At 37.0% G+C, this 26,532-nt stretch overlaps 1 protein-coding gene across 1 annotated transcript; it reads right to left on the bottom strand.

Moving 5' to 3' along the window:
• Positions 1 to 951: 951 nt before the first annotated feature.
• Positions 952 to 26,532, bottom strand: LOC132393188 (superoxide dismutase [Cu-Zn]-like). The gene is made up of 5 exons (XM_059968127.1): positions 26,334 to 26,532; positions 21,250 to 21,343; positions 10,735 to 10,804; positions 5,752 to 5,869; positions 952 to 1,265 (listed from the first exon to the last, which is right to left on the bottom strand). Exons 1-5 carry the CDS (start codon positions 26,445 to 26,447, stop codon positions 1,146 to 1,148), a joined length of 516 nt encoding a protein of 171 aa, XP_059824110.1. The 5' UTR covers positions 26,448 to 26,532; the 3' UTR covers positions 952 to 1,145.

Genomic DNA, 26,532 nt, shown 5'->3' with positions numbered 1-26,532 from the left:
GTCGAAAGGCTCTGCACTCAGGCAATCGCACTCTCCCTCTCAATGGTGAGGACGAGTTTGCTGCTGATTCTTGAGTCAGAGGAACTCAAAATAAAAGTGACATTGTAATGATGCTGCCCGACCTGCTGAGTTCATCCAGCTTGTTTGTATGTGTTGATTTGACCACAACATCTGCAGTATACTTTGTGTTTATTGTAATGAGCGAGCTGTTTTATTGGTCTCCCCTCTCACTGTGAAAGGGTGACACCTCTCCATCCTTTGTTAGTGAGAGAGAGCCTGTGATATGTTGAATTGTCAAGTGGACAATAGATTTTGCAAATCATGCTCTCTCTTTTAGGGTTTTTGCTAGTGCTTGTTTGGTGGGTGGTGGGGGGCTGATATTTGCTGCTGAAATACGTGGAGTGGGTTGGTGCTTTGCTTCTGCTTGTGCGTGAGAAGGGGGAGAGGAGTGCTTTTTCTGTCATTCATTCGGATGTCTGCGAAGAGTAAAATTTCAGGTTGCAAACTGTTTACATTCTTTAATATTAAATGGAACCATTGATTAATTAATTTACCAACCTGTAGATCTGTTTGATGTAGAAGGAAATTGAAGCACAGGGATTGTCCCATGTTGTTGAAAATTTCATACAGATAACACTGGAGGACATAATTAAATCTGGGTCACTAGTGTACCTCCCTCTAATTTCCTCTGTGCTGTACCAGAAAGTTTAGAAACCAAGCCTTTATTTAGAGGAAATTTGGCTTACTGAGTTGCTGACCATATCATTTAAGGCAAAAGGGAGAGTGCCAAAGTATATAGATTTGCAAGAGGTACAAAAGGAGATCTACAAATAAAATTATTTAGCAATATACATCAATATAGCCAAGCATTTAGGAAGGCTGAAACTCAAAAATTCAATTTTAATTATGTTTACTGCAGCAAACAGAGTTACAGTATATTACTTTCCTTGAGACACCAAACAGCAAGATGTGATTTTTTAAATAAACAGAAACAAAACCACATGCATTAATAATTTTCCATGCATTAAGCTATATCAGTAAATATTAAATACAACTTTTCAGAGTTCACTAACATTGGCTTACAGTTAATTCACACAGCCTGCTTATCTTGCTGGTTAGAATTTTGTACTGCAGTATTAGATTTCTTAGTTGGCAACAACTTCAGCTATTCCAATGACTCCCCAGGCTAAACCTGTCACAGCATTTCCTGTTATAAGGCTCTCTTCATTTCCTCCTTTTCCCAGATCATCTTCCTCTGCCCGAATCTTTAAAAAGTGAAAATATCACTATTTATCTTAAAAAAAATGATCAATGTGACTTTATGGTCAGTTGTAAGATTCACTAATTAAATGAGTTTAAGCATTTTGATGTATTATTTAAACCAGTGATTATTGATTTCCTATTATATATTTTCATTATCTTTCAGATGATAAAAACAAAATTTTCCAAAAATTGAGGTGAGAAAAGAAAATGTTCAAAGATATTCACATGTCATACACAAGATATGAGCATTTAAAATTCATGAGCTATGCTGACTGATAACTGGGAACTTACCTTTGGCAGCAAAAGAAAACTTTGTTTAAGGAAATTCCAATTTTCTTTCAATACTGAGGAATCATATTATACTTCAGAGTATGTCATTTCTGTTTAGATAAATATTAATAGTACAGTGCCCCAAAGAAGTGTCCCTTAGAGACCAAGATAATCAATTGAACAATGGTTTAGGTCACACACAATATAGTACTTATTGAACTTAAAAGTTTGCATTATTCCCTTGTGTATGAAGCACTATTATTTTCATTCCCATATATTTCTACTAGTATTAATAGCCAAAGCTACAGATCCTTTAAAATTTTCAATGAATATAAACTATTTAGGAATCAAGAACCTGCTTAATCCAATTATTCTTATATTCAAATTATGTTTAGGAACTCCAATTAATTGCATGTTGTCTTTTAGCTTGACCAAGTAATTTACTGATTTTCACGAATTTTAGCAAAGGCTAAAATAAACAAATTCCCTTTAATTTCCCAGTTATTTCATAAGGTTGTGATTTTTCCATTAATGGATTAAAGCTTCTACATTTATAAGTCAGTTGCAACCAAGCATTTAATGAGAGATGAAAATGCCAATAATACTGGAGAAATTGGTAATATCGCTCAAGAGTAGAGAAAATTTGCTATGACAAAAGATGCATTTGTTTCTATGCTACATATGCTTCTTTTTTCTCAATACATGCAAGATTAAAAATCCTTGTAATTTAGAAATAAAACTTTAGACCATTTAATAAAGAATAAATCAGCAGATAAGGTGAGCAGGTATCAATGGAGCAAGTATTTGTAAATCTTCATTCTATGTTTGCATTCCTGATGTAATACTTTATAGTCTATTTAACATCCCTCCTAACATTTAATGTCTTTGGACTGCTAATTTACCACAGCACAACTCATTATGTGGTAACCATTAAATCTCTTAATAGGCTTCAGAGGGGTGTATACTCAGTCAGCTCCATCATGGGCACAAGCTTCCCCACCACTGAGAATATCTCCAAAAGGAACAGCTTCTTTCCCTCCACCTACAGTCCATGAATACTAATTCTCTATTCCTCTTTCTCTTGATTCATTTTTTTTCCAATCTATAGCAATTTTGCTGTCACAAAACAACACATTTTATGACTAATATCAATGACAATAAACCTAATTCTGATTGTAGTTCAATGTTTGGTATTTCTTAAGCCACCTGAATCAATAACTGATTATTATTTGCAAAACAGAGAAAAATATTTCTCTGGAAATAGCTCAAAGCCCTGACCAGTTTATCAAGGCTTCCTGATTCTAGACAAGTACTTGCAGATATACCTGACTGGCTTTTTATAAATGTACTTAAATACTGTATACTTGTAATAACAAATAATGAAATAAACTGTAGTGATTGCTTAAATTGTTCAATATCATTGAGAAGTCCAGACACTAAAGATCATACATGCACAAGCAATGCAACCCTAGCTCACATTAACAAAGAGGCAGTAAGTCTACAGAGATCCTCGAAAAGTGCCAAGATTGCTTCGAAATATAGATATAGAAAAGCTGTGGCTATGGATGTATAGTTGAACATTATTCTTGCAAATCATCCATGATCAATTTATGCAACCATATATTCTCATTGAATTAAAAACACAAAATGCTGGCAGAACTCAGTAGGCCAGACAGCATCCATGGGAGGAGGTAGTGACGACGTTTCGGCCCGAAACCCTTCATCAGGAGGCCGAAACGTCGTCACTACCTCCTCCCATGGATGCTGTCTGGCCTACTGAGTTCTGCCAGCATTTTGTGTTTTTATTTATTTCCAGCATCTGCAGATTCACTCATGTTGCATTCTCATTGAATTGTTTTATAAGTATTGCACTTTATACATCATTCTGAATCGGATAAAGTAATCTGCAATTGATAAGCTTGGCTCCTTACTACTATCATGTATTGGGGCAAGGAATCAGTGAAAATTTGTGCCCTTCCACTTGCTTTTGTAAACAAATGGAAAATTCAATATTTGTTAATTTCTTAAGGACATAGTTAGCCATAGTAATTGTTAAATTTATGGTTAAAAGCCTAACTTTAAATGCTTAGATTGTCTTTACCTAATTAAATTATTTTGAAACTATTGATTTTAAAATAATATTGAATATCTATTAAAGTTTGATTATGATTTTTCAGTTGTAAATTATTTAAAGTATTACTTAGACATTGTACTTCTCAATTTCCCAATTTACTATTGATAAGAGTTCTTCAGAATGATTAGACATTCAGCCAAGCTGGTGACATCAAAATCACTGGGTGCCAAACATATCCCAAAACTAATACCTCAACACAGCCAATATCCTGAAAGGCAAATAAATGACACTGATCACAGAAGGTGACCTTTCAACACAAAATCATTATGAAACAGAAAGATTAACATGAATTTCTCTACATAGAAAACTAATATTATTATATTATTTTAGGTAGCTGTGAGTTCACAGAGACTGTCAATCAGTTGGCAGCTGGAAGATAAAAGTTTTATTTTCTTTCTATCCAGCTTTAAATAGATGGTTAAATATACAGATGCATTACCATTAATCATTTTTTTAACTTTTCAAAATATTTTGACATTAAATGATTCACCATTCTAATTATTTGGAAAAAATATGTATTATATCTTCAAAATAAAGTTAATCTTCTAGGCAAAACTAAAAAGTTGGTAATCTTTTAGTGTTGGAACAGTGGCCATTTAACAGGAGGCACAATTTAGTTCTTTTGAATAGGCAATAACATGGATAAAAAACATGAAGAAATTATTAGCATTGACTGCAGTCATAAAACTGAAGAATAAGCCTAATGTAAAATTATGATGGAAGAGTTTACTGTATGGATAGAAAATCATTAGTTGTGAGCATGTAAATTCTAAATCTAATCCTGCACATGATGGTAGCACTTTGCAGAGAGCTTTCTTGTAAGTTGTCTTCTACTCCTAAACGGTAATAAAATACCAATATTTGATCAAATTGAACTGAGAATAAAAACTTTGAAAACTGAAGATTTTAAGGGGAAGACTGAATTGTGATGCCCAACAACTTCAATTTACCATTATTAGGAAGTTGGTTTGGTAATGGTCTGGAATTTTATGACTCTACTAATACAGCAATAAAATTAACATACTTAACGAATGCTTAGGTTTAAAACAAAAATAAACTGTAAATGCTGAAGCCTGAAATAAAAACAGAAATGGTGGAAGAACTCAACCAGTCAAGCAGCATCTCTTCCATTGATGTTGCTTTACTAAGCCCTTCCAGCATTTTTGTTTTTCTACCAAGTTTAGTACTTAGTCTAGGCTAATTTAGTTCTGGTCAACTGATGGATATTACTATTAATGTCAATGTCTCTGGATTTGGGTGGGAAAAGGAAATCATGCATTCCTAACTCACAAATCGGATTGTATAAAAGCTTTTGTTGAGCATCAGATGGAGATACAGTTAAAGAAAAACTGCACCTGGATAATCAGAAAGCCCATTTTACAATTCCTGCAATAACTAGTTGATACTTTGTTCAGTTGGGAAGCACAAAAAGCTTAGGAAAAATTGCTGAGCAGATTTTGCCAGGCCAGCTTTACAGAATGAAATAGAGATCCATTTAAATGTATTTACCAAAATTCTGTGTCCTGATCTGTAACATTTACAGGAAGGCACAAGTTGAACTAACCACATCTCCGGATATATTGTTCAAAATTATGGGGGAGGTTGTCAAACGATAGTTAATTTTTTTAATATTATAAGTTCATCGTAATAGCAAAGGTATCAGATAGAACTAAGTGAATTTGGCTTACCTGATTAAATGACACAAAGAAAGAACAATAACTGTGTACAAAGTAAACTATTAAGATGCATCTTATAATGAGCCCCTTCCCCACAGCTTTGAGATTATTAATGCTCATTAAGTAGCTCAAAATTAATGCTACATCATCCCATCTCCCATTCTCTTTGGGGTGATATATTTATAGCACAGGAGAAGGCCGTTTAGTTCACTGTGCCACGTCTACTCATCTTCCCCATACCAAATAACTCTGCTCGTGGAAAATATAAATTAAATCATAAACTCACTATTGAGAAACACGAGTCCATGAATCTGCTGGAACAAAGGGCATATGCGTACTTGTGAATTGAAAATAGCTTGGCATGAAACAGTCTACTTCATGAGGCGATGTAGCCACTTTTATACCTACCACCACAGCCCGACCAATTATGGATTCAGTTCCTGAAAGACTAAGAAGGTGATCTTCTATTTCAAACTCAGCCACACCTTCTTCATCTGCTTCAACATTACCGAGGTCCCCCACATGCCTAGAATGTATTAGCAAAAGGAATCTAAATAACTTTGCAAATTTCTACTGAATTATGAAACCTTGAAAAGTTTATAACAATATAAAGGGAAGGAGGAGTCCAGCTGAATATCTTTTAAGAATACTGCTCCAAAATATATAGAAAATAATTTGGACCCAGACTAATCTCAGTGTTCTGCTGAAGTCAATTGAGGAAATCATATTATTAAAAAAGTCAAGCCAAATGAAATAGCACCTTCCTTAGCTATGTACTCCATTTCATATACATTTGTAGAATGGATTAAGAACAGAACATTTTATATATTCAATGAACCTGGATACAACAGAGGATCTCCATAACATATCATGTCAGGTAATAAATTAGTTAAGTGGTTAGAAAGGGATTCATTTTGAGGAAGTTGAAATTGTTTATGAAACAGAACCTTACTAGACAGGATAGAATCATCGTCAAATTGTCAGCAGCAACCTTCATTATAAACAAATAACCTAGTGATTGATCTTAGCATTTAGACATATCAATAAAATGACATTATAAGGAAAGGACATCATAATAGTATGCAAACTTTGACTTTTGTATTGCAATACAAATTGAAAGTTTTAGTGCAAGCATGAAAAGACTGAAAATTTCCAAGAAAATAATATTTATTATTTATTTTGAAATACAGTGCAGAATAGGCCCTTCAGTCCCTTTGAACCACACTACCAGTAATCCACCGATTTAACTCTAGCTTAATCATGAGACAATTTACAATGGCCAATTAGCCTACTAACTGGTATGTCTTTGGACTGTAGGTGGAAACTGGAGCACCCAGAGGAAACACATGCATTCACGAGGAGGAAGTACAAACTCCAAACTTGGGCTTTGAACTCCAATTCCCCAAAATTAAGTAGCATCACACTAACCGTTACGCTACCATGGCACCAATATTCAGGTTCAGATTATTGTCATTTATAAACCACAAATACGATGCAGTTAAAAAATGAGACAACGTTCTCCGGAATGATATCACAAAAAAGCACAAAACAGACCACACAAGAAAAACCACATAACGTTTGGTAATCCCCAATCCAGAGTCCGGAGAGGCTGCTGCGTATCGATATCGTGCTACCGTCTTAGCACGTTCCCCGGATAGGAACTACAAATATATTAAATAGACAAAGAAATTTACTTTAAAACAATTTTTTAAATTGGAACTGTACAGTCAACATGTCTACATTTAAGAAAATTTTTGACAGAAATCTGAATATTGGAGGAAAGCTAAATAAATGACATCTGAAAAATTCATAGGCACTCCTCAGTTTTCTATCTTAAATGCACCAAGTACCAATGGATTCATGTTACTGAATAATTCAACATCCTGTGATGACTATTGTATCCTATGATGAAATTCAGCTCCTTAGATGGAATTGAGAGACTATGTGAGAATCAATGAAACTACGGATGCTGGAAATCGGAAATAAAAACAGAAAATGCTGGAAACATTCGACATTAAGTCTGCTTCTCTTTCCATGAAAGTGCTTGAATGGTTGAGTGTTTCCAACATTCTGTTTTTAATTGAGTACTGTAGCTGTTTAGAACCATAGAACATTACAGCACAAAAACAGGCCTTTTGGCCCTTCTTGGCTGTGCCAAACCATTTTACTGCCTAGTCCCACTGACCTACACCTGGCCCGTATCCCTCCATACACCTTTCATCTATGTACCTGTACAAGTTTTTCATAAATGTTAAAAGTGAGCCCGCATTTACCACTTCATCTGGCAGCTCATTCCACACTCCCACCACTCTGTGTGAAGAAGCTCCCCCCCCCCAATGTTCCCTTTAAACTTTTCCCCCTTCACCCTTAACCCATGTCCTCTGGTTTTTTTCTCCCCAGCCTCAGTGGAAAAAGCCTGCTTGCATTCACTCTATCTGTACCCATCATAATTTTATATACCTCTATCAAATCTCCCCTCATTCTTCTACGCTCCAAGGAATAAAGTCCTAACCTATTCAACTTTCTCTGTAACTCAGTTTCTCAAGTCCCGGCAACGTCCTTGTAAACCTTCTCTGCACTCTGTCAACCTTATTAATATCCTTCCTGTAATTGGGTGACCAAAACTGCACACAATACTCCAAGTTCAGCCTCACCAATGCCTTATACAACCTCACCATAACATTCCAACTCTTATACTCAATACTTTGATTTATAAAGACCAATGTACCAAAAGCTCTCTTTACTACCCTATCTACCTGTGACACCACTTTTAGGGAATTATGTATCTGTATTCCTAGATCCCTCTGTTCTACTGCACTCCTCAGTGCCCTACCATTTACCTTGTATGATCTACCTTGGTTTTTCCTTCCAAAGTGCAATACCTCACACTTGTCTGTATTAAACTTTATCTGCCATTTTTCAGCCCATTTTTCCAGCTAGTCCAGATCCCTCTGCAAGCTTTGAAAACCTTTATCACTGTCCACTACACCTCCAATCTTTGTATCATCAGCAAATTTGCTGATCAAATTTACCACATCATCATCCAGATCGTTGATATAGATGACAAATAACAATGGACCCAGCACTGATCCCTGTGGCACACCACTAGTCACAGGCCTCCACTCAGAGAAGCAATTCTCCACTACCACTCTCTGACTTCTCCCAGTGAGCCAATGTCTATTCCAATTTACTACTTCACCATGTATACCTAGGGACTGAATCTTCCTAACTAACCTCCCCTGCGGGACCTTGAAAAAGGCCTTACTGAAGTCCATGTAGACAACATCCACTGCATTCCCTTCATCCACTTTCCTTGTAACCTCCTCGATAAAGTCTAATAGATTTGTTAAACATGACCTACCACGCACAAAGCCATGTTGACTCTCCCTAATGTGTCCCCGTCTATCTAAATACTTGTAGATTCTATCTCTTAGTACTCCTTCCAATAATTTATCTACTACCGACATCAAACTTACCAGCCTATAATTACCCGGATTACTTTTAGAGCCCTTTTTAAACAACAGAGCAACATGAGCTATCCTCCAATGCTCCGGCACCTCACACGTAGATACCGACATTTTAAATTTATCTGCCAGGGCCCGTTTGTTCCAATTGCAGCAACTTCTGAGCACGAGAGTTCAAGATTTTTGTCATAAAAACATAGATAGCAACTCAGTCATGAATAAAATCCATATGCAGAAATAGCACAAGTTGTTGTCTTCCATTTTGTTTACTATGGGCATTGTGACAGTATTGGATTACAGTGAAAGCTTAGGGGGTTGACAATGTGCTCATCTACTTTGTGATGAGTAGTTTAAAAAGTCCTGGGGGCTTCAGGGTAGCTGTACTTACTAAAAATGCACTGTAGAAAACATACTTTAACACATCTGAGCTGTACTTTATACATGATATAAAGCCTTTACAAAGACAAATTCCCTCACAGCAGAACACCCAATCTCTGGTGCTTTCTTGCAACTCTGATTGTCATCAGCACTTTCTGAATATGGCTACAAAATACCAATGGCTTTTTAATTAAGTGAAAAGGAGATAAATTCTTCACCTGTTGACTTGAGAAACTGTCACAAATGTGACATGTATCAACTGTGGACAACAGAAATGATTTGGTGACTAAGAGACTATGATGACATTCACCACCATAGGGCACAGCAGTACGTACCTGTGGCTGGAGCTCTGTGCAACCATCTGCAGAAAGCAGTAAACACATTTTGATAACTTGATAACAAATACATTGTTTTTAGATAGGTGGATTTAGTAGCATAATTCCAGGGAAAAAATTAATTTTCCAAACCAGAGATCCTTTACCCTTCCTCTTTTAGTTTCCTTTGTTAAAACAGTCATGAACTTGGCCTTTCACTCTTGGTCTGCTTGAGGCCCAACTACAAGGGATTTTTTGGTTTGTTTTCTGTGGAGCTGAGAGGGGTGGGAGGGGACCTGATAGAGGTATACAGCATTACGAGAGATGCACACAGGGTAAAAAGAAAGAAATTATGGAGGAACTTAAGAAGGCAGCATGGTGGCATAGTGGTTAGCACAATGCTTTACTGTACTAGTGACCTGGGTTCAATTCCTGCCACTGACTGTAAGGAGTTTGCATGTTCTCTTCATGACGGCGTGGGTTTCCTCTGGTTGCTCCAGTTTTTTCTCACCGTCTAAAGATGTACTGGTTGGTAGGTTAATTGGTCAATGTAAATTGAATAGACTAGGATTAAATTGGGGATTGCTGTGCAGTGTGAGTTGAAGGGTCAAAAGGGCCTACTCCACACTATATCTCAATAAAATTAAGTTTGTTCACCCAGAGGGTGATGGACACTACTGGAGTAGTGGTCAATACAGATACTATAAAGGTCTCGTATGGGCTGATTTGAGGCAGCGGGTTCCAGACCTAAGAGTGTATCGAAGGGGCAGGGCCTGGGTGCAAGAATTAGGAATGATCTGCTGTTTGGCTGATTTAAGTGCCAGTCCATAGTAAAAAGGTCAGGGTGTTGGGGCCAGAGGAGAGGACTGAGCCAGTATTCAGCCCGCTGCTTGGCAAGGTTTACTTGTTTCTACGCCGAACTGTGCCTGTGACCTGCAACTAATTGCTCCTGGATTGGCTGTGACTGGCTTCGTGGCTGTGGACACACTTTTGTGAACTTCAGTTCTGAATGTTACTTGCTTATTTTTATTGTTTGCATGATTTGTTTAGTTTTGCACACTGGGTGCTTGACAGTCTTTTTTTAATGGGTTCCATCTGGTTTCTTTTTTTTTGTGGCTGCCTGCAAGGAGACATATCTCAAGGCTGTATATAGTACTCGTACTTTGATAATAAATGCACTTTCAACTTTGGATAATGAATTTCCCATTTAAAAATCACCAATTGTCAACATTCACCTTTGTTCATCTTGTTGTCCACCATGTGTTTTCTTTCGAGGATTGAAATGTGGTCCTACACTGTGATAACCTGAAAATAAACTATATGGCATTATATATAAAAACATTTCACTTTACTAAATTACAATTACTTTGAAAGAAAATGAAGACTCTACTCAGCATTAGAAGGTAACTAATGCAACTATACTGTAAAACAAAATGTCCTTTAAGGTTTCATTTGGTTCAATACTTATGCTAACTAAAATGGAGAGGTTGGGTAATGCTCCAGTTGATCAGACCTGTCCACTTTACTATAAGGATTTTCTGCACATAATTTATCTGCAACTGTCCTTGAGTTCCTGCATTTTTCTTAAGAACTTACCTTGGCTGCTGTGGCTTGTTTCCTGTTCCTTAAAATAATGTTAACAATGACAATTCTAATTCTTAGCATATTAGTTATTAAATGGCCTGTCCTCAAGCTTTGTAATAGCTGATGAACTAAGAAAAAGGACCAACAAGGAATTTTTAGTTGTCAAGCAAACTCAATTTTTAAACATGAAGTTAAATCCTAAATGTAATTACATACATATAAATCTAACAATAAATAATCAAAATCTAACAAATGTAAGAGGACAAATCAGCTAATTATCTAGAGAAGAGTAATCTGTCTATTAATGTGCAATTAGAAATTCATCTAGATCAATCAAATAAATACCATGTCTGTAAAAGCATGTCCTAAACCTACGAACTCTACTGCCAAAGAAGACAAGGACAGTAGGTGTTTGGGAACAGCAGAATCTACAGGATCCCTCCAGGTCATGCACCATCTCAACTTGAAATTATATCATTACCAGGTCCAACGTCTTGCAAGCTCCTCTTCAAAAGCACAGTGGGAGTACTTTTAGCATAAGGACAGTAGCACCTCAATAAAGAAGCTCGCCGGTCAGCTGGAGACGCTCATGGAGTGAGTACTGTTTTGGATTCACTCCATAACCTTTACTTTTTTTTTAACCTTTGATCACCCTTATTCAGCTTATTTTTACCTATACTGAAAGTTTCTTTGTTAATTTTTTTTTGAATTTACTGCCAAAAGTTTGTTGTGAACTTTTGAAGATATGCAAACAGAAATGTCTCTCAGGTCTAAGGGACGGGACCCCGGACGCAATCAGAACGGTAACGGAAAAAAGCAGGCTACGCCACAACAAACTCAATTAACTTTTGAAGTGTTTATGGAGGTTTTGGATAAAAAATTTGCTGAACTACAACAATTTTTTAAAGAAGATATAAAGGCTTTTCAAGAGTACATGGTTAAGACGGATTTAGTAATTAAGCAGCAACAAGCTCTTATTGCGTTTTGCAAGAAGATGCTCGGAAGCGAGATTTGACTATTGACAAACTGCAACATTACCATTAAGCTGATGGAAGCCCTTAAAGCTAAGAGTGACGATTTTGAGAATCGGTCCAGAAGACAGAACTTACGTATACTTGGTCTTCCAGACGGCATTGAAAAAGATGACCCTTCGAAATATTTTGCTCAACTTTTAAAAGAAGCGTTTCCGACGATTTTCCTGAATAACCCCCCTTTATTGGATCGGGCACATAGAATTCGGCGTTGATCACCGAGTGTTACAGACAAACCTTTGGTGGTAATTGTCCGGTTCCATTATGTACATGACAAAGAACAACTTTTATGAGCAGCTCGTCGGGCAGGAATGATTAAATCCAAAGAATTCTGCTTCCGCCTGGTCGAAGACTTTAGCCCTGACCTTTTAAAAAGAAGGCTTCTTTTTAAACCGTTGATGGCTGAATGTTATGAGAAAAATCTGAAACCTGCGCTCCTATACCCTGCGAAGCTCCGAATTTCTCCGTCGAATGCTCCACGACAGGTTTTCCTTTCAACTTCAGAAGTGAGAAAATATCTGGAGGAGAACTTCCCTACTACTACAGACACCGGTCTCTAATAAATGAATGATTCTGATCGTGTAAGATGGTTCTTGATCTCTTAAACCAGAATTAAAATCTGGTTATTGGTGTAGGTTTATCCTATACTTTATACTTAAGTTAAAGTGTGTTTTTGTCATATTAATTGTTCTGCCTTATACACTTTAACCATTATACTACATACTTGTCCATTAACTTTGTTCCTTCGAAGGTATATTTTTAATTCTTTGAAGGTGAATTTTTCTTTGATTAAGATGGTGGTTTTTTGAAAAAGATTTTTGGTTTTGCTTAAGATGGCGTTATTTTTTCCCATCTTTCGTCTTTTTCCTACAATGCATCGCTTATCATAGCTTAAATATTTTTTGTTTTGTCTGGGCTAGAGCCCGATTTATAAGTTTTTTTTAGTGATTATATTTTTATTTTTTTACAACTAACTATACAGAAATATGGTTTTTATTACAGCGATTTTAATTTTTAAAGTTGGGGTGATTCTTTTATATATATCCTTTATATATGGAGTGTTCTTCAGCTGACATGGGGGTAGGATTAGTCTTACTTTTTCCCTTTTTAAGTCATATTTTGGCTTTTTCTCTTTCTCTTGGGGGGTGGGGGGATGGTCTGTTTTCTAATTCTATTTTCTTTACACCAGTTTGTGTTAGTTTTTTTATTTGGGCTGTTTTTGAACTTCAAATATGTCTGTGTTGTCGTCACTTCCGGGTCTTCTCATTACTTTTGTTCCTCTTCCGGGTGCATGAGTTCATAAGTTGGTTAACCCTTTCTATACCAAAGGGTTGATTTTAGAATTATGGCTCAGACCATTAATTTTGTGTCTTGGAATACTAATGGTTTAAATCATCCAATTAAACGAAAGAAGATTTTCAAAGTATTCCAAAGACTTAATGCTCATATCATTTTTGTACAAGAAACTCATGTGAGGAAGGAGGACAAATTTCGTTTTTTTAGATTTTGGCGGGGTCAACAGTATCACGCAAATTCGAATGCTAAAGTAAAAGGAGTTTCAATTTTTATTGACTCCTCTATTCCATTTGTTCAACATGATATTTTTTCGGATCTGAATGGTAGATTTTTGTTAATTATTTGTTTACTTTGTAATAAAAAGGTTGCTTTGGTTAATGTTTATGCTCCAAATGTGGATTGTCCTGACTTTTTAAAGTCCTTATTTACCTCTTTACCCAATCTAAACGAATATAAGTTAATAATGGGTGGTGACTTTAATTGTTGTTTAAATCCTCTGATGGATAAATCTTTATCTATTTCGGACTTTACCTAATAAGTCGGCCACTTGTATTAACTCTTTTTTGACTGACAATGGAGTTTTTGATATTTGGAGATTCCAGCATCCTAAAGACAAAGAGTTTTCTTTTTTCTCACATGTTTATCATTCTTATTCGAGAATTGATTATTTTTTTTGTAGACTCTTGTTTTATTCCATTGGTAATCAGTTGTAACTATGATATTATAGCTATCTCTGATCATGCTCCATTATTACTTTCTATGAAATTTACGGATACAGCTTCTAATGCCAGACAATGGCGATTTGACTCTACCTTGTTGCAAGACTCTGACTTTATAAAATTTATGGAGGAGCAGATCGACTTCTTCTTTTCAACTAATTCTACAGATGATATCCCCTGCGGAACACTTTGGGACACTTTTAAAGCGTATATACGTGGACAGATTATTTCTTATTCTGTTGGTTTGAGGAAACGTACTAAGATGGAAACTCTTTTATTGGTTGATAAAATTAAAGAGATTGATAAGAAATATTCGATTGCTCCTAGTAAGGAGCTTTACAAACAAAGGGTTGAACTTCAAATGGAACATAGTTTATTACATACATCCTCGATTGAAAATCAATTAATGAAAACTAAATCTGATTTTTATATACATAGTGATAAATCTGGTAAACTGTTAGCTAGTCAATTGAAGAATGCTTTGGTTAAACGTCAAATCACTAAGATTGGTCAGCAGAATGGGAATCTGACAGTTAATCATGATGAGATAAATAAGGCATTTCAAGACTTCTATACCTCCCTGTATCAATCTGAATTTTCTCAAGATCATAATACAATGACTGATTTTCTTGGGAAATTAAATTTTCCAAGATTATCATCTGATGATCTTTTGATATTGGATACTCCTATTACGGATGTAGAAATTAAAGGGGCTATTTCCTCAATGAATTCTGGGAAAGCACCGGGTCCAGATGGTTATACAGTTGAATTTTAAAAATTTTTTTCCGCTACTTTTTCCCCTTGGTTAGGTAAGGTTTTTGAGGAAGCCATTAGATTGGGGAATTTGCCACGATCTTTTTATAGAGCTTCCATTTCTCTAATATTGAAGAAAGATAAAGACCCTACTAATTGTGCTTCCTATAGACCTATATCTTTATTGAATGTAGACTCCAAGATTTTTTCCAAGTTACTGGCATCTAGATTGGAGAAGGTATTACCCAAAATTATTTCAGGTGATCAAACCAGTTTTATTAAAAATCATTATTCTTTTTTTAACATTAGGAGATTGTTGAATATTGTTTATACTCCCTCGCATGACACTTCAGAATGCGTGATTTCATTAGATGCGGAGAAAGCATTTGATAGAGTTGAATGGCCTTACTTATTTAATGTGTTGGAGAAGTTTAATTTTAGTCCGATATTTATATCATGGATTAAATTGATTTATCATACTCCAGTAGCCTCAGTGTTTACCAATAATCAAAGATCTCCCTTTTTTCGCCTATTTCGGAGCACTAGACAAGGATGTCCTCTTAGTCCATTACTATTTAACATTGCCTTAGAACCTTTGGCAATTGCCATCAGACAATCACAGGATAGTTTGGGTATTAATCGTGGGACAGATATTCATAAGTTATCTTTGTATGCAGATGATTTATTACTATTCATTTCTAACCCGGAGAAATCCATCCCAGCAGTTTTATCATTATTGGCTCAATTTAGTGAGTTTTCTGGGTATAAGTTAAATCTTAATAAAAGTGAATTGTTTCCTTTGAATAAACGGGTCCCAATTTATGGAAATTTACCTTTTAAATTAGTTAATGATTCTTTTACTTATTTAGGGATCAAAATCACAAAAAACCATAAAGATTTATTTAGATTTAATTTTTTACCCTTAATTGATCAGATTAAAGGTTTGTTTACTAAGTGGTCACCTTTATCTTTATCCCTAATAGGTAGGATTAATGCTATTAAGATGGTTATTTTACCTAAGTTTTTATATATTTTTCAAGCGATACCAATTTTTATCCCGAAATCTTTTTTTTACTAATGTTGACTCTAAAATTTCTTCATATATATGGCAGAATAAAAATCCCAGGTTAGGTAAAATATATTTACAGAAGACAAAAAAGGAAGGCGGGTTAGCATTACCTAATTTCAGATTTTACTATTGGGCAGTTAATATTAGATATTTGTTATGTTGGTTGAAAGATGGGGGTGGATCTTTCAGCCCTTGTTGGGTGAGTTTAGAAACTAAATCTGTATCAGCTTATGCTCTGGGTTCTATTTTAGGGACTTCTCTCCCTTTTGCTCTTTCTAAATTGCCGAAACAAATTGACAACCCGATAGTTAAACATACTTTGCGTATATGGTTTCAATTTCGGAGATTTTTTGGGTTGACTCAATTCGTTTTAAATAGTCCTATTGTATCTAATTGTTTTTTCCACCCTTCCATTATAGATCAAGCTTATTTGGCTTGGAAAACTAAGGGATTACTAAGATTTTCTGATTTATTTTTAGACAATTGTTTCATGTCTTTTCAGCAATTATCCAACAAATATAACTTGCCTAGATTTCATTTTTTTAGATATTTACAGATTAGACATTTTTTAAGTTCTGTACTCCCTACGTTTCCAAATTTTGTGCCTTCAGATATTTTGGAGAGTTTATTTCAATTACACCCTTTTCAAAAAGGGCTTATTTCAAAACTTTATAATATAATTATGAAGATACGTTCAGAGCCTCTTTATAAGACTAAAAAGGATTGGGAAAGAGAGCTTAGCCTTATTATTTCTAGTGAGAATTGGGATAGAATTCTTCAATTAGTTAATACATCATCGTTATGTGCCAAACATTCACTAATACAATTTAAGGTCGTACATAGGGCCCATATGTCCAAGGATAAATTAGCTCATTTTTACTCTCATATTAGTCCTATTTGTGATAGATGTCAATCTGAAATTGCGTCTTTAACTCATATGTTTTGGTCTTGTTCATTTTTGGAGAAATATTGGAAAGATATTTTTGATATTATTTCTGCAGTTTTGAATATTGATTTACAACCTCATCCTATTACCGCAATTTTTGGTTTACCAATGTTAGACTCACTGCATTTATCTTCTTCTGCCCGTCGAATGATTGCATTTCTAACTCTGATGGCTAGAAGATCTATATTGTTGAATTGGAAGGAAATTAATCCTCCCACTGTATTTAATTGGTTCTCTCAAACTATGTTATGTTTAAATTTAGAAAAAATTAGAAGTGGTACTTTTGAGACTTCTATTAAATTTGAAAAGTTATGGAGACCATTTATTCAACACTTTCATATGATGTAATATGACCCTGTGCCAAGTTCATTCGATTTCCCAGCTTTTAGCTTATGTATGTTGAGAGGACCGGAAGTGACGGCATTGATGAATACTTATTTTTGTGAGATATTATAAACAGCCCCCTTTTTTTCTTTCTTTTTTTTGTTTCTTTTTTCTTCTATATTAGTTATTAGTTATTAGATTAGTAGATTAGCTAGTTTTGCATTATATATATTTTTTTTCTTTATTTTTTTTCTGTTTTCTTTATATCATATATTATGAAATATTTAGATTTACCATGTTCATACATATATTTTATGGCTTATGTCTTGGTAAACTCATTTATATTGTAATTATTATGTATGTTTTTTTTATATGTAATGGAATTTGTATGTTGGTAATTTCTTTATCTATATATCATTTGTATTCTGTCCATATTACTAATAATAATAAAAAGATTTAGAAAGAAAGAAAGAAGCTCACCGCCACTTTTCAGGGATGATAGGGCAATAAAACACTGGCCTTACCTTGTAGATTGGTTTGAAAGAGTTCCGGCCCATTATAAATACATATTTAGTTCTGTTACATAAATACTTTGGAAGCCTACACTATCAACTCCACCGAAAAGGTCAGAAAGGGCATGCTGCTTTGAATTTAGATCAGGTTCAAACTACACATTTTTGATGGTATCACATTCGGACAAGAATTAAGTAATAGTAGGTTAAGCTAAATCCCTTTCCACTAATCAGTATTATTGAAGAAACTAGAACAAATCTTGTTTGAAACTCAACCTTGGTTGCCTTGCATGTGCAGTTAATCTTAAGTAACAGAATGCACGGAAGTATTAAAAGAGTTCAATATTGTTCAAAAGCAGCATTGTGATACCTTCAAGGCCTATATGTATCCTGCACTGATTCAGGGCAATCTTAATTAAGATTTTTTAAAAAATCAAATATCTTCTAAAAGACAAAGATTATCCTATTCAGCTAGAGCCATAACATTGTTGAAAGATGAAAAAGCAAACCCAATTACTTGAAATGTTGATAATGAGATACAGACACAAAATGCTGGAGGAACTTAGCAGGCCAGGCAGAGTACATAGGATACAGAAAACCTACAGCACAATACGGGTCCTTTGGTCTGCAAAGCTGTGCCAAACATGTCCCTACTTTATAACTACCTCGGCTTTACTCATAGCTCTTAAAAGACCCTATTGTTTTCACCTCCACCACCGCCGCCAGCAGCCCATTCCACGCACTCACCATTCCCTGTGTAAAAAACTTAACAGTGACATCTCTGTACCTACTTCCAAGCACCTTAAAACTAAGCTCTCTCACGCTAGTGATTTCAGCCCTGGGGAAAAGCCTCTGACTATTCACATGATCAATGCCTCTCATTATCTTGTACACCTCTGTCAGGTTACCTCTCATCCTCCGTCGCTCCAAGGAGAAAAGGCCGAGTTCACTCAGCCTATTCTCATAAAGGCATGCTCCCCAATCCAGGCAACATCCTCGTAAATCTCCTCTGCACCCTTTCTATAGTTTCCACGTCCTTCCTGTAGTGAGGCAACCAGAATTGAGCACAGTACTCCAAGTGGGGTCTGACCAGGGTCCTATATAGCTGCAACATTATCTTTCAGCTCTTAAACTCAATCCCATGATTGATGAAGGCCAATGCCCGTATGCCTTCATCCTGCGAAGGAGGCAACCTGCGAAGCAGCTTTGAGTGTCCTACGGACTCAGACCCCAAGATCCCTCTGATCCTCCACACTGCCAAGAGTCTTGCCATTAATGATGTATTCTGCCATCATATTTGACCTACCAAAATGAACCACCTCACACTTATCTGGGTTGAACTCCATCTGCCACTTCTCAGCCCATTTTTACATCCTATCAATGTCCCACTGTAGCCTCTGACAACCCTCCACACTATCCACAACACCCCAAACTTTGTGTCATCAGCAATTTTACTAACCCATCCCTCCACTTGCTCATCCAGGTCATTTATAAAAATCACAAAGAGTAGGGGTCCCAGAACAGATCCCTGAGGCACACTACACATCACTGGCCTCCATGCAGAATATGATCTGTCTACAACCACTCTTTGCCTTCTGTGGGCAAGCCAGTACAGTTGACGTTTCAGGCTGAGACCCTTCAGCAGGACTGGAGAAAAAAAGATGAGGGGTAGAATTAAAAGGTGGGGGAGGGGAGGGAAAAACACAAGGTGATAGGTGAAACTGGGAGGGGAGGGGTGAAGTAAAAATTTGGGAAGTTAATTGGTGAAAGAGGTACAGGACTGGAGAAGGGGGTCTGATAGGAGATGACACAAGGTCATAGAAGAAAGGGTGATCCTGTTTTCTCTGGCAGATGGAGTGCAGGTGTTCCAAATCTGTTGGGTCTCAGCAATATACAGGAGGCCACACCGGGAGCACCAGACACAGTATATGAACCCAACAGACTCACAGGTTAAGTGTTGTCTCATCTGGAAGGACTGTTTGGGGCCCTGAATGGTAGTGCCGTGCAGGTGTAGGGGCAGGTATAGCTCTTGTTCTGTTTGCAAGGGTAAGTGCCAGGAGGAAGTTCAGTGGGGAGGGACACTCAAAGATTATCATCATATGGCATATGCCATTCATTGATAGAGGCCAGACAATGGAGTAGGTGGCAGAGGAGAATTAGAGTAAAGAGGGAGCTAGCAAGTGAATTTAGATGTTGATGTTGAAATACCATTGAAAGGAGTCAGGGCCTTATTGGAGGTTTCAGTTAATTGCCAATAGTATTCTTGCCACAAATACAAAATGCAGAGGCCCACAAAAGTAATCAACTGTATTAGCCTCTCCACCAACCCCCTCTGTTGAAGTACAGTACTGTGCAAAAATCATAGGCACATATATATAGCTAGGGTAAGACTTCTGCACAGTTCTGTAGTAATTTTATGTATTGCACTGTACAACTGCAGCAAAATCAAAACAACAAGTTTCATGACATATGTGAATGATGATGAACCTGATTCTGACATGCGTCTCTTGTGGACTGAGAGTGGGAAACGGGCAGGGAGAGAGGAATCATGCTTGGAGAAGGGAGGGGGAGGGAGCAGGAAGCAGCAGAAAGACATTCTATAATGATCATTATACTAATGGTTTGGAAGCAAATGACCTCGCCTGGCGATTCAGGGTTGGGTGTGTCTGTACCCATACCACCCCATCCCCTTCTAACTAGCTCATTAGGTGATGCTCTGCTAATGCTCTACTGCTCTACTTCACTGGAACCCTTGTTCCTGCACTCACTTTCAAAATACTTAGCGGAACAATTCTTGCAATACCTTTCATTTCACCAGGGTCCCACCCCCTTTCAACTCACTGGGCCCAGGTTCATTGGAATATTTATAATAATAATGTATAATACATAAAACATGAATTAAAAGCATGCTTTGGTAATAATGCTCTCTAAAATTTCCTTATCCGGCACCACCAGCATCCTGAGCGTGCTATATTATTGCAGTATTCAATGATAACTTTTTTCAATCATATTTGAAAATGAAAGGTTTACAGTGCTGTAAGAAGTGAGATCATGACAAACTGGGTTATTCTTTAGAAAAACTGGCACTGGCATTTTGGGAATATCTTCGGATTCTATGACTCCATTATAAATTTTGGCAACTAATTCTTCATAAAAATGAGTTTTCCAGCACTATGATTCACAGACAATGGTTGTTAACAACTCTCTGTAAAACAAGAAGACATGTAAGGGATCATCTCTGACTTTGGTGTAGTGGGAGAGAAGCAGGCTGTACTATTTCAGATGCAAGCTAACGAGCATTCTTGATGATTAACTTTATTGATTTTTAAATGGCAGATGACCCGCTCTTCATTGAATGGTTCACATTATTCTCAAGACACCTTGGAAGTACAGTTAAAGGCTGTACATGAAAACTAAACATATATAAAATGATGAAAAATACTAATCTGCAAACTTTATTCTATTATTTACAGCAGGATTAAAATATTGATAAAATGGTTAGTATTCTGTCCATACCATTAAAAAGATTTCCAAAGGCACACACATGTAGTCCATGTTTTCCACATGCTAATCCAGTAATAATTCCTTTTATTAATACTGTTCCATTTACCTGAGAAGTAAGACATTAAAATAGAAAAATGGTTAGACATGCTTCGTCCTCAAGGAAGCATATATTAGAAATATAGACGTCTAAGCAAGATAAGGTTTGTCACCAATGAAATCTAGCATAAACATGGAAGTACAGTCCATTTTGAACTCCCTGAATACCCCAAAATTATCATTTCAGCAGTTTTGGGAAGTGATCTAACTTATCAATTTAAACAATGATGGGCAAGCTAATAGATAATTAATGAAAACTTTTCTTTGTTCTTTTCTGCATTTACTTATATGCATGACTCATGGCTACTCTTTAAAAAAAATATAGTATTTTAGTGATTGTGGCTAGTGCAAAGTTCAACTGAATTACTGCTGCACTGTTAGAAGGTTGTACTTCAAGGGTTTCAAAGGTACATTTAATGTCAGAGAAATGTATACAATATACATCCTGAAATGCTTTTTCTAAGCAACCATTCACGAAAACAGAGGAGTGCCCCAAAGAATGAATGACAGTTAAATGTTAGAATCCCAAAGGCCCAGCTCCCCTCCCTCCTGCACCTAAGTGGCAGCAAACAATGATCCCCACTCCCCCCACTAGCAAGAAAAACATTGGCACCCACCACTGAACACTCAAGTGTGCAGCAGAAGCAAGAGCAAAGACAAAGACCTGCAGTACTCCAAAGTCTACGTGTTCACCCGGTTTTCGACATAGCACAGTTCTCTCCCTCCCTAATAAGAGAGAAAGAGGTATCTCTGTTTCACAATGAGAGCGGAGACATTACAAACAACTCGCTGGTTTATGATGTTAAAAGTCCATTGTGTCGCTTTTTCTGAGCTCTGTGCCCAAAGATCTCAGGTCTCTGGGCACACAGCTAAAGATCTCCTGGCTCTCATGGCACACTGGTCTGTCAGGACACCGACCTTCAATCCACCCGTCTCCAGAGCCCTGAGATCCTAGGCCTCCAAAGGCGAGCCGAACTCTTAGGCTAAGCCCTTGGCATGTAGGGCAATGGCCAGTCGTGAAACCCTGAGAGTGGGTCACATTCCCTCAAAGAACCAAAGACAGCATGTAACTATAGGTCAGGGTCTTCAAAAGAACCCTGAAGGGGAAAAATAGAGATATTAGAGATGGAAATAGAGCTGTTTCTGAAGATGCAAGCAAAGGAGTCGTCGTTTAGCACCATCTTGACTAAGCTCCGCCCTCCATCAGATAAAACATAGATGCATTCAGGATAGGGGAGTGTTACTGGTATCTTTTCTAAAACTTGTGTCTCAGTTTCAAGTGACCAATCAGAGGATCTGCTGTCACATGATCAAAGATCAAATGAACTGGAACTCCAAGCTTAGATGACATATTATCGTAGGCCTCCCACTGGTGTTGGCGATCTTACTCTATGGCATGATACTATTATCCACATTCTTGTTCTTTCAACCTCCTTCCATCAGTTCAAACTTTAACAACTGCAACTGAACGGAAGGGAGGTTCATGATCAGGGGTCTGCTAGAGCCCACTATGGTTGTGACTGGGAATGGTAAACCGGATATTCCTATCTCATTTGACTGAAGACCCTTTTTCTCTTATTCAGTGACAGAAAAAAAGATTGATTTCGCTCTCTCAGATACATAAATGATCTATTTATTCTTTTCAGAAAATAAACTTTTATCATACCATTCTGAAAGTCAGTAAAAACAGAATTAACATACAAAACCTACAGCACAATACAGGCCCTTAGGCCCACAAAGCTGTGCCGAACATGTCCTTACCTTAGAAATTACCCAGGGTTACCCATCGCCCTCTATTTTACTAACCCCCATGTATCTATCCAGGAGTCTCTTAAAAGACTCTATCAATATCAATTAACTTTGGAATTAACCTGGAACTAGCATTAGCACTGAAATGCCTACCATGTGCCCCCCACCAAAGAAATTTAAGAAGTTCAAAGTGATTGAATCATTCATATTCATATCACGCTTGGCTGAGTTCCCTTTAAGTCTTATTTGCCGCTAGAAGTTCACCAACAAGAAATCCAAGCTGGAGGAGCACTTTGCAAGTAGAAAACATTTGCTGAAAATTATCTATATAGTTCTGCCAGAAAGAAACCCATCGTGAAATTGAAACACAATTTATCAAAGCAGCTGTGTATTGATTTCAGAAATTGTAACAAAAACAGTTTAATATTTTGTTGTTACCAATTCAGCAACATGAGATATTTACAAACAAAGCAGGCTCAGTAAATGTATTAAAGGTTAAAAAGACACTACTTTATTAGGATAATATGAAAAGTACCAATTAACCATTTTAAAAAACTACAGAATAGAAGGAATACTGTATCAACCACTCAGTGAACTAATATACACAGTACTGGAGGGAACCCCATGGCTGCTTCCACATTCTCTCTCCCTCTCTGTGTAAGTCTGCCCCTCAAGCCTGACTGTGACACCAGCCTAAACCAAGAGTATCCCTGCCCCTTTTTATAGGCTTAAAACCCTTATCTTGGTATTTTCCATGGTTCCAGGAACTATCTGTTTATCTCTGTGCCCTTTAGGCCTAGACACAATCTAATAACAAAGCAGTATGTTTTGGTGTAAAACTCTTCAACAGAGGTAAGCCAAATTGTCTACAACTTGTAAATTTCTTATGCAAGTACTTCCAGGACAGGGGGAGGGAGAGAGAAGGAAACTGCCACAATGCAAACAGCACAGTACAAGACCAAACAGTAATTTAACATTCAGCAAGGACAGGCAGATATAGCAATCCTTTTCAAAAGCTATTTTCTATCCTTGCTTTTGTACATAGTAAGGGGAAATCAATATCACACTAGAATGTATACTTTCTCTCTTTACAAAATACAAACCTGTTCAAAAAATTAAAGACATGCTATTGTTGCAGGGAAAGAAAATGAAAAATCATCCAAAATTGCTTAATCAGCATCCTAAGGATCTGAATGCAGCTCTGGGTATCCCTATTGCTTTTGATAACCTTGCTTAGCTTGTCCTTCTCAACTGCTATGTGAATTCCTAAGGACCCTGAGAGAGCATTTTGGTTCATTGCATCTCCTTAAAGCCCAAACAAAAAATAATTTTGTCAGCAATTGTTGACTGCTGAAAAAGTGAAAAAAAAGCACCATTAATGATCTGAGTCATGAAAGGGTCAGGAATTTCTTACTCAGTTGTAAAAATATGGATGATACTACAATATTGCTTCTTCAAAGAAGTCTATACACATTTCCACATAAAGATCACAGAGGAAGTTACCCTGGTTTTACAGATTGTCGACAAAAGTAACGACAAAGAATTGAATCACTGCCAATTCTGTGAATTTCTTGAAGGGGTCAACCACCAATATTTGGATGGTTATTTCCAGAAGAAGATTTCTTATGCATTGTGCTGACTGCCCAAAACGTGAGAAAAGGTGTGGAAATGGAGAGTTTATAGATACTCAGTGACAACAGACATTTAATTTTACAATATCGCCTCACAATTAAGCTAAGAACAGAAAGCTCTGAGCAGTACACTGCTGTATCAAGTGGTGGTGCATCACAATTACAAAGACCCAGTTTGATCTTAAACTCCTGTGGTGTCTGTGTGGATTTTGTACATTATTTATTATGCACAAGTTTCCCCATGGTGTTCTTCTTTCCTCCCACATCTCATTGTGTTAATTTGCTTCTGTAAAATATTCCAGTGTATGTGGATGATAGGAGAATCAGGGTGCAGCTGATGGTGTGTGAGAAAGAGTAGGTTCCTGGAAAATAAATGGAGTAACAGAATTGTTCTGCGACCCAGCAGACTGAATGAGCTAAATTGCTTTCTTCTATAATAAGAAAATACAAATGGAGAATTTGAGAATAAACTGTATCAGCACAAGAAGCCAGATAATTTTAATTATATTTGCAGACACTTAGAGATAGTTTACCACAAGGCAAACTATGAGTTTGACATAGACTAAAAAAATTACTGAAAATGAAATAAATATTTGTAGACAACACACACAAAATGCTGGTGGAACACAGCAGGCCAGGCAGCATCTATAGGAAGAAGCACTGTCGATGTTTCGGGCCGAGACTCCTCGTCGAAATATTGTAGGGCAGAAATGATAAATGAAATGGATGTGATAGTGGTGGAAAGGATGCAGAAGTGATTTACTAGGGTGTTGCCTGGGATGGTAAAGCTCTGTTATGAAAAGTGTCTGGTAGAAATTAGGTCTGTACTTCCTGGAGCAGAGGAGGTTGGGCTACAAGGTTGGGAGATTGATTGGACTGTGAAACCTAAAGATAAGCAAGACTGCATGAAATTTTCCCCAAAGGAGAGGTAAATAATATTATGGATTCAGAGTAAGAGAAAGAGATTCAGCAAGCATAGTAGGTTCATTTAGAGAATAGCAAGTTGCTGGAATGCACTGAGAGTGGTTGAAATTGGATCGCCACAGCATTTGCAACCTGCGTAGATAGGTGCTTAAATTGCCAATGCGTAGAATGATGTGGTTTCAGTGCTGGAAAATGGGTTTAATTTGGAATTTACCGGTCAGTGCAGCGAGTCGGGCGAGTGGTGCAACACGGAAATGGACTACGTATTCTATTAAGATAGCCACATCTCTGCCAATAAGGCAAACAATGTTTTGAGGACATCTTCAAATATATCTCCCATTTTCACAATATTCGATGCCCCTGCCATACCAGTTCTCTCAGTGAATAAAGAAACATCGATTTTATTTATTAAAACGTTTTACAACCCCACCCAATTAACGGCACAAATAATTTTATTTTACAAACCCGAGTTTTAAACGATGACAATTCGGCCTAATCTCCACCACGAAAGGAAATTAGAACCGGCGATTCCTGGTTTAATTTCCTTTGACCGTGGGGGGGGGGGGGGGGAGGTTGGAAGAATTAGTTTTACTCGGCCCTCACCAGGTCACACACCCCGCGACGAGGGGGTAACTGGGCCGAGCGGAGCAGGCGCCAACTGTTCGGGCCTACATCCCTCCCACGGACCCAACTCACCTGCGATTTAAAGGTGATGGTTCCAGCAACACCGCTGACGGCATCTTGTAAATCGGGGAGATGAGGATAGGCATCACGCTCATCCTTCAGAATGCATACGGCTTTTATTACCATCTTTTACTTGAAACCTATAAAATCTGATTGTCTAAACCTCCGCTGTTAAGAGGACACCACACATATTCACACAGGCTCGGTGCCT

Source organism: Hypanus sabinus, chromosome 4, assembly GCF_030144855.1.
Source record: "Hypanus sabinus isolate sHypSab1 chromosome 4, sHypSab1.hap1, whole genome shotgun sequence".
In the NCBI taxonomy this organism is placed as follows: Eukaryota; Metazoa; Chordata; class Chondrichthyes; order Myliobatiformes; family Dasyatidae; genus Hypanus; species Hypanus sabinus.
The sequence above is the reverse complement of the archived record's forward strand: the minus strand, read 5'-3'. Positions and strand labels throughout refer to the sequence as shown.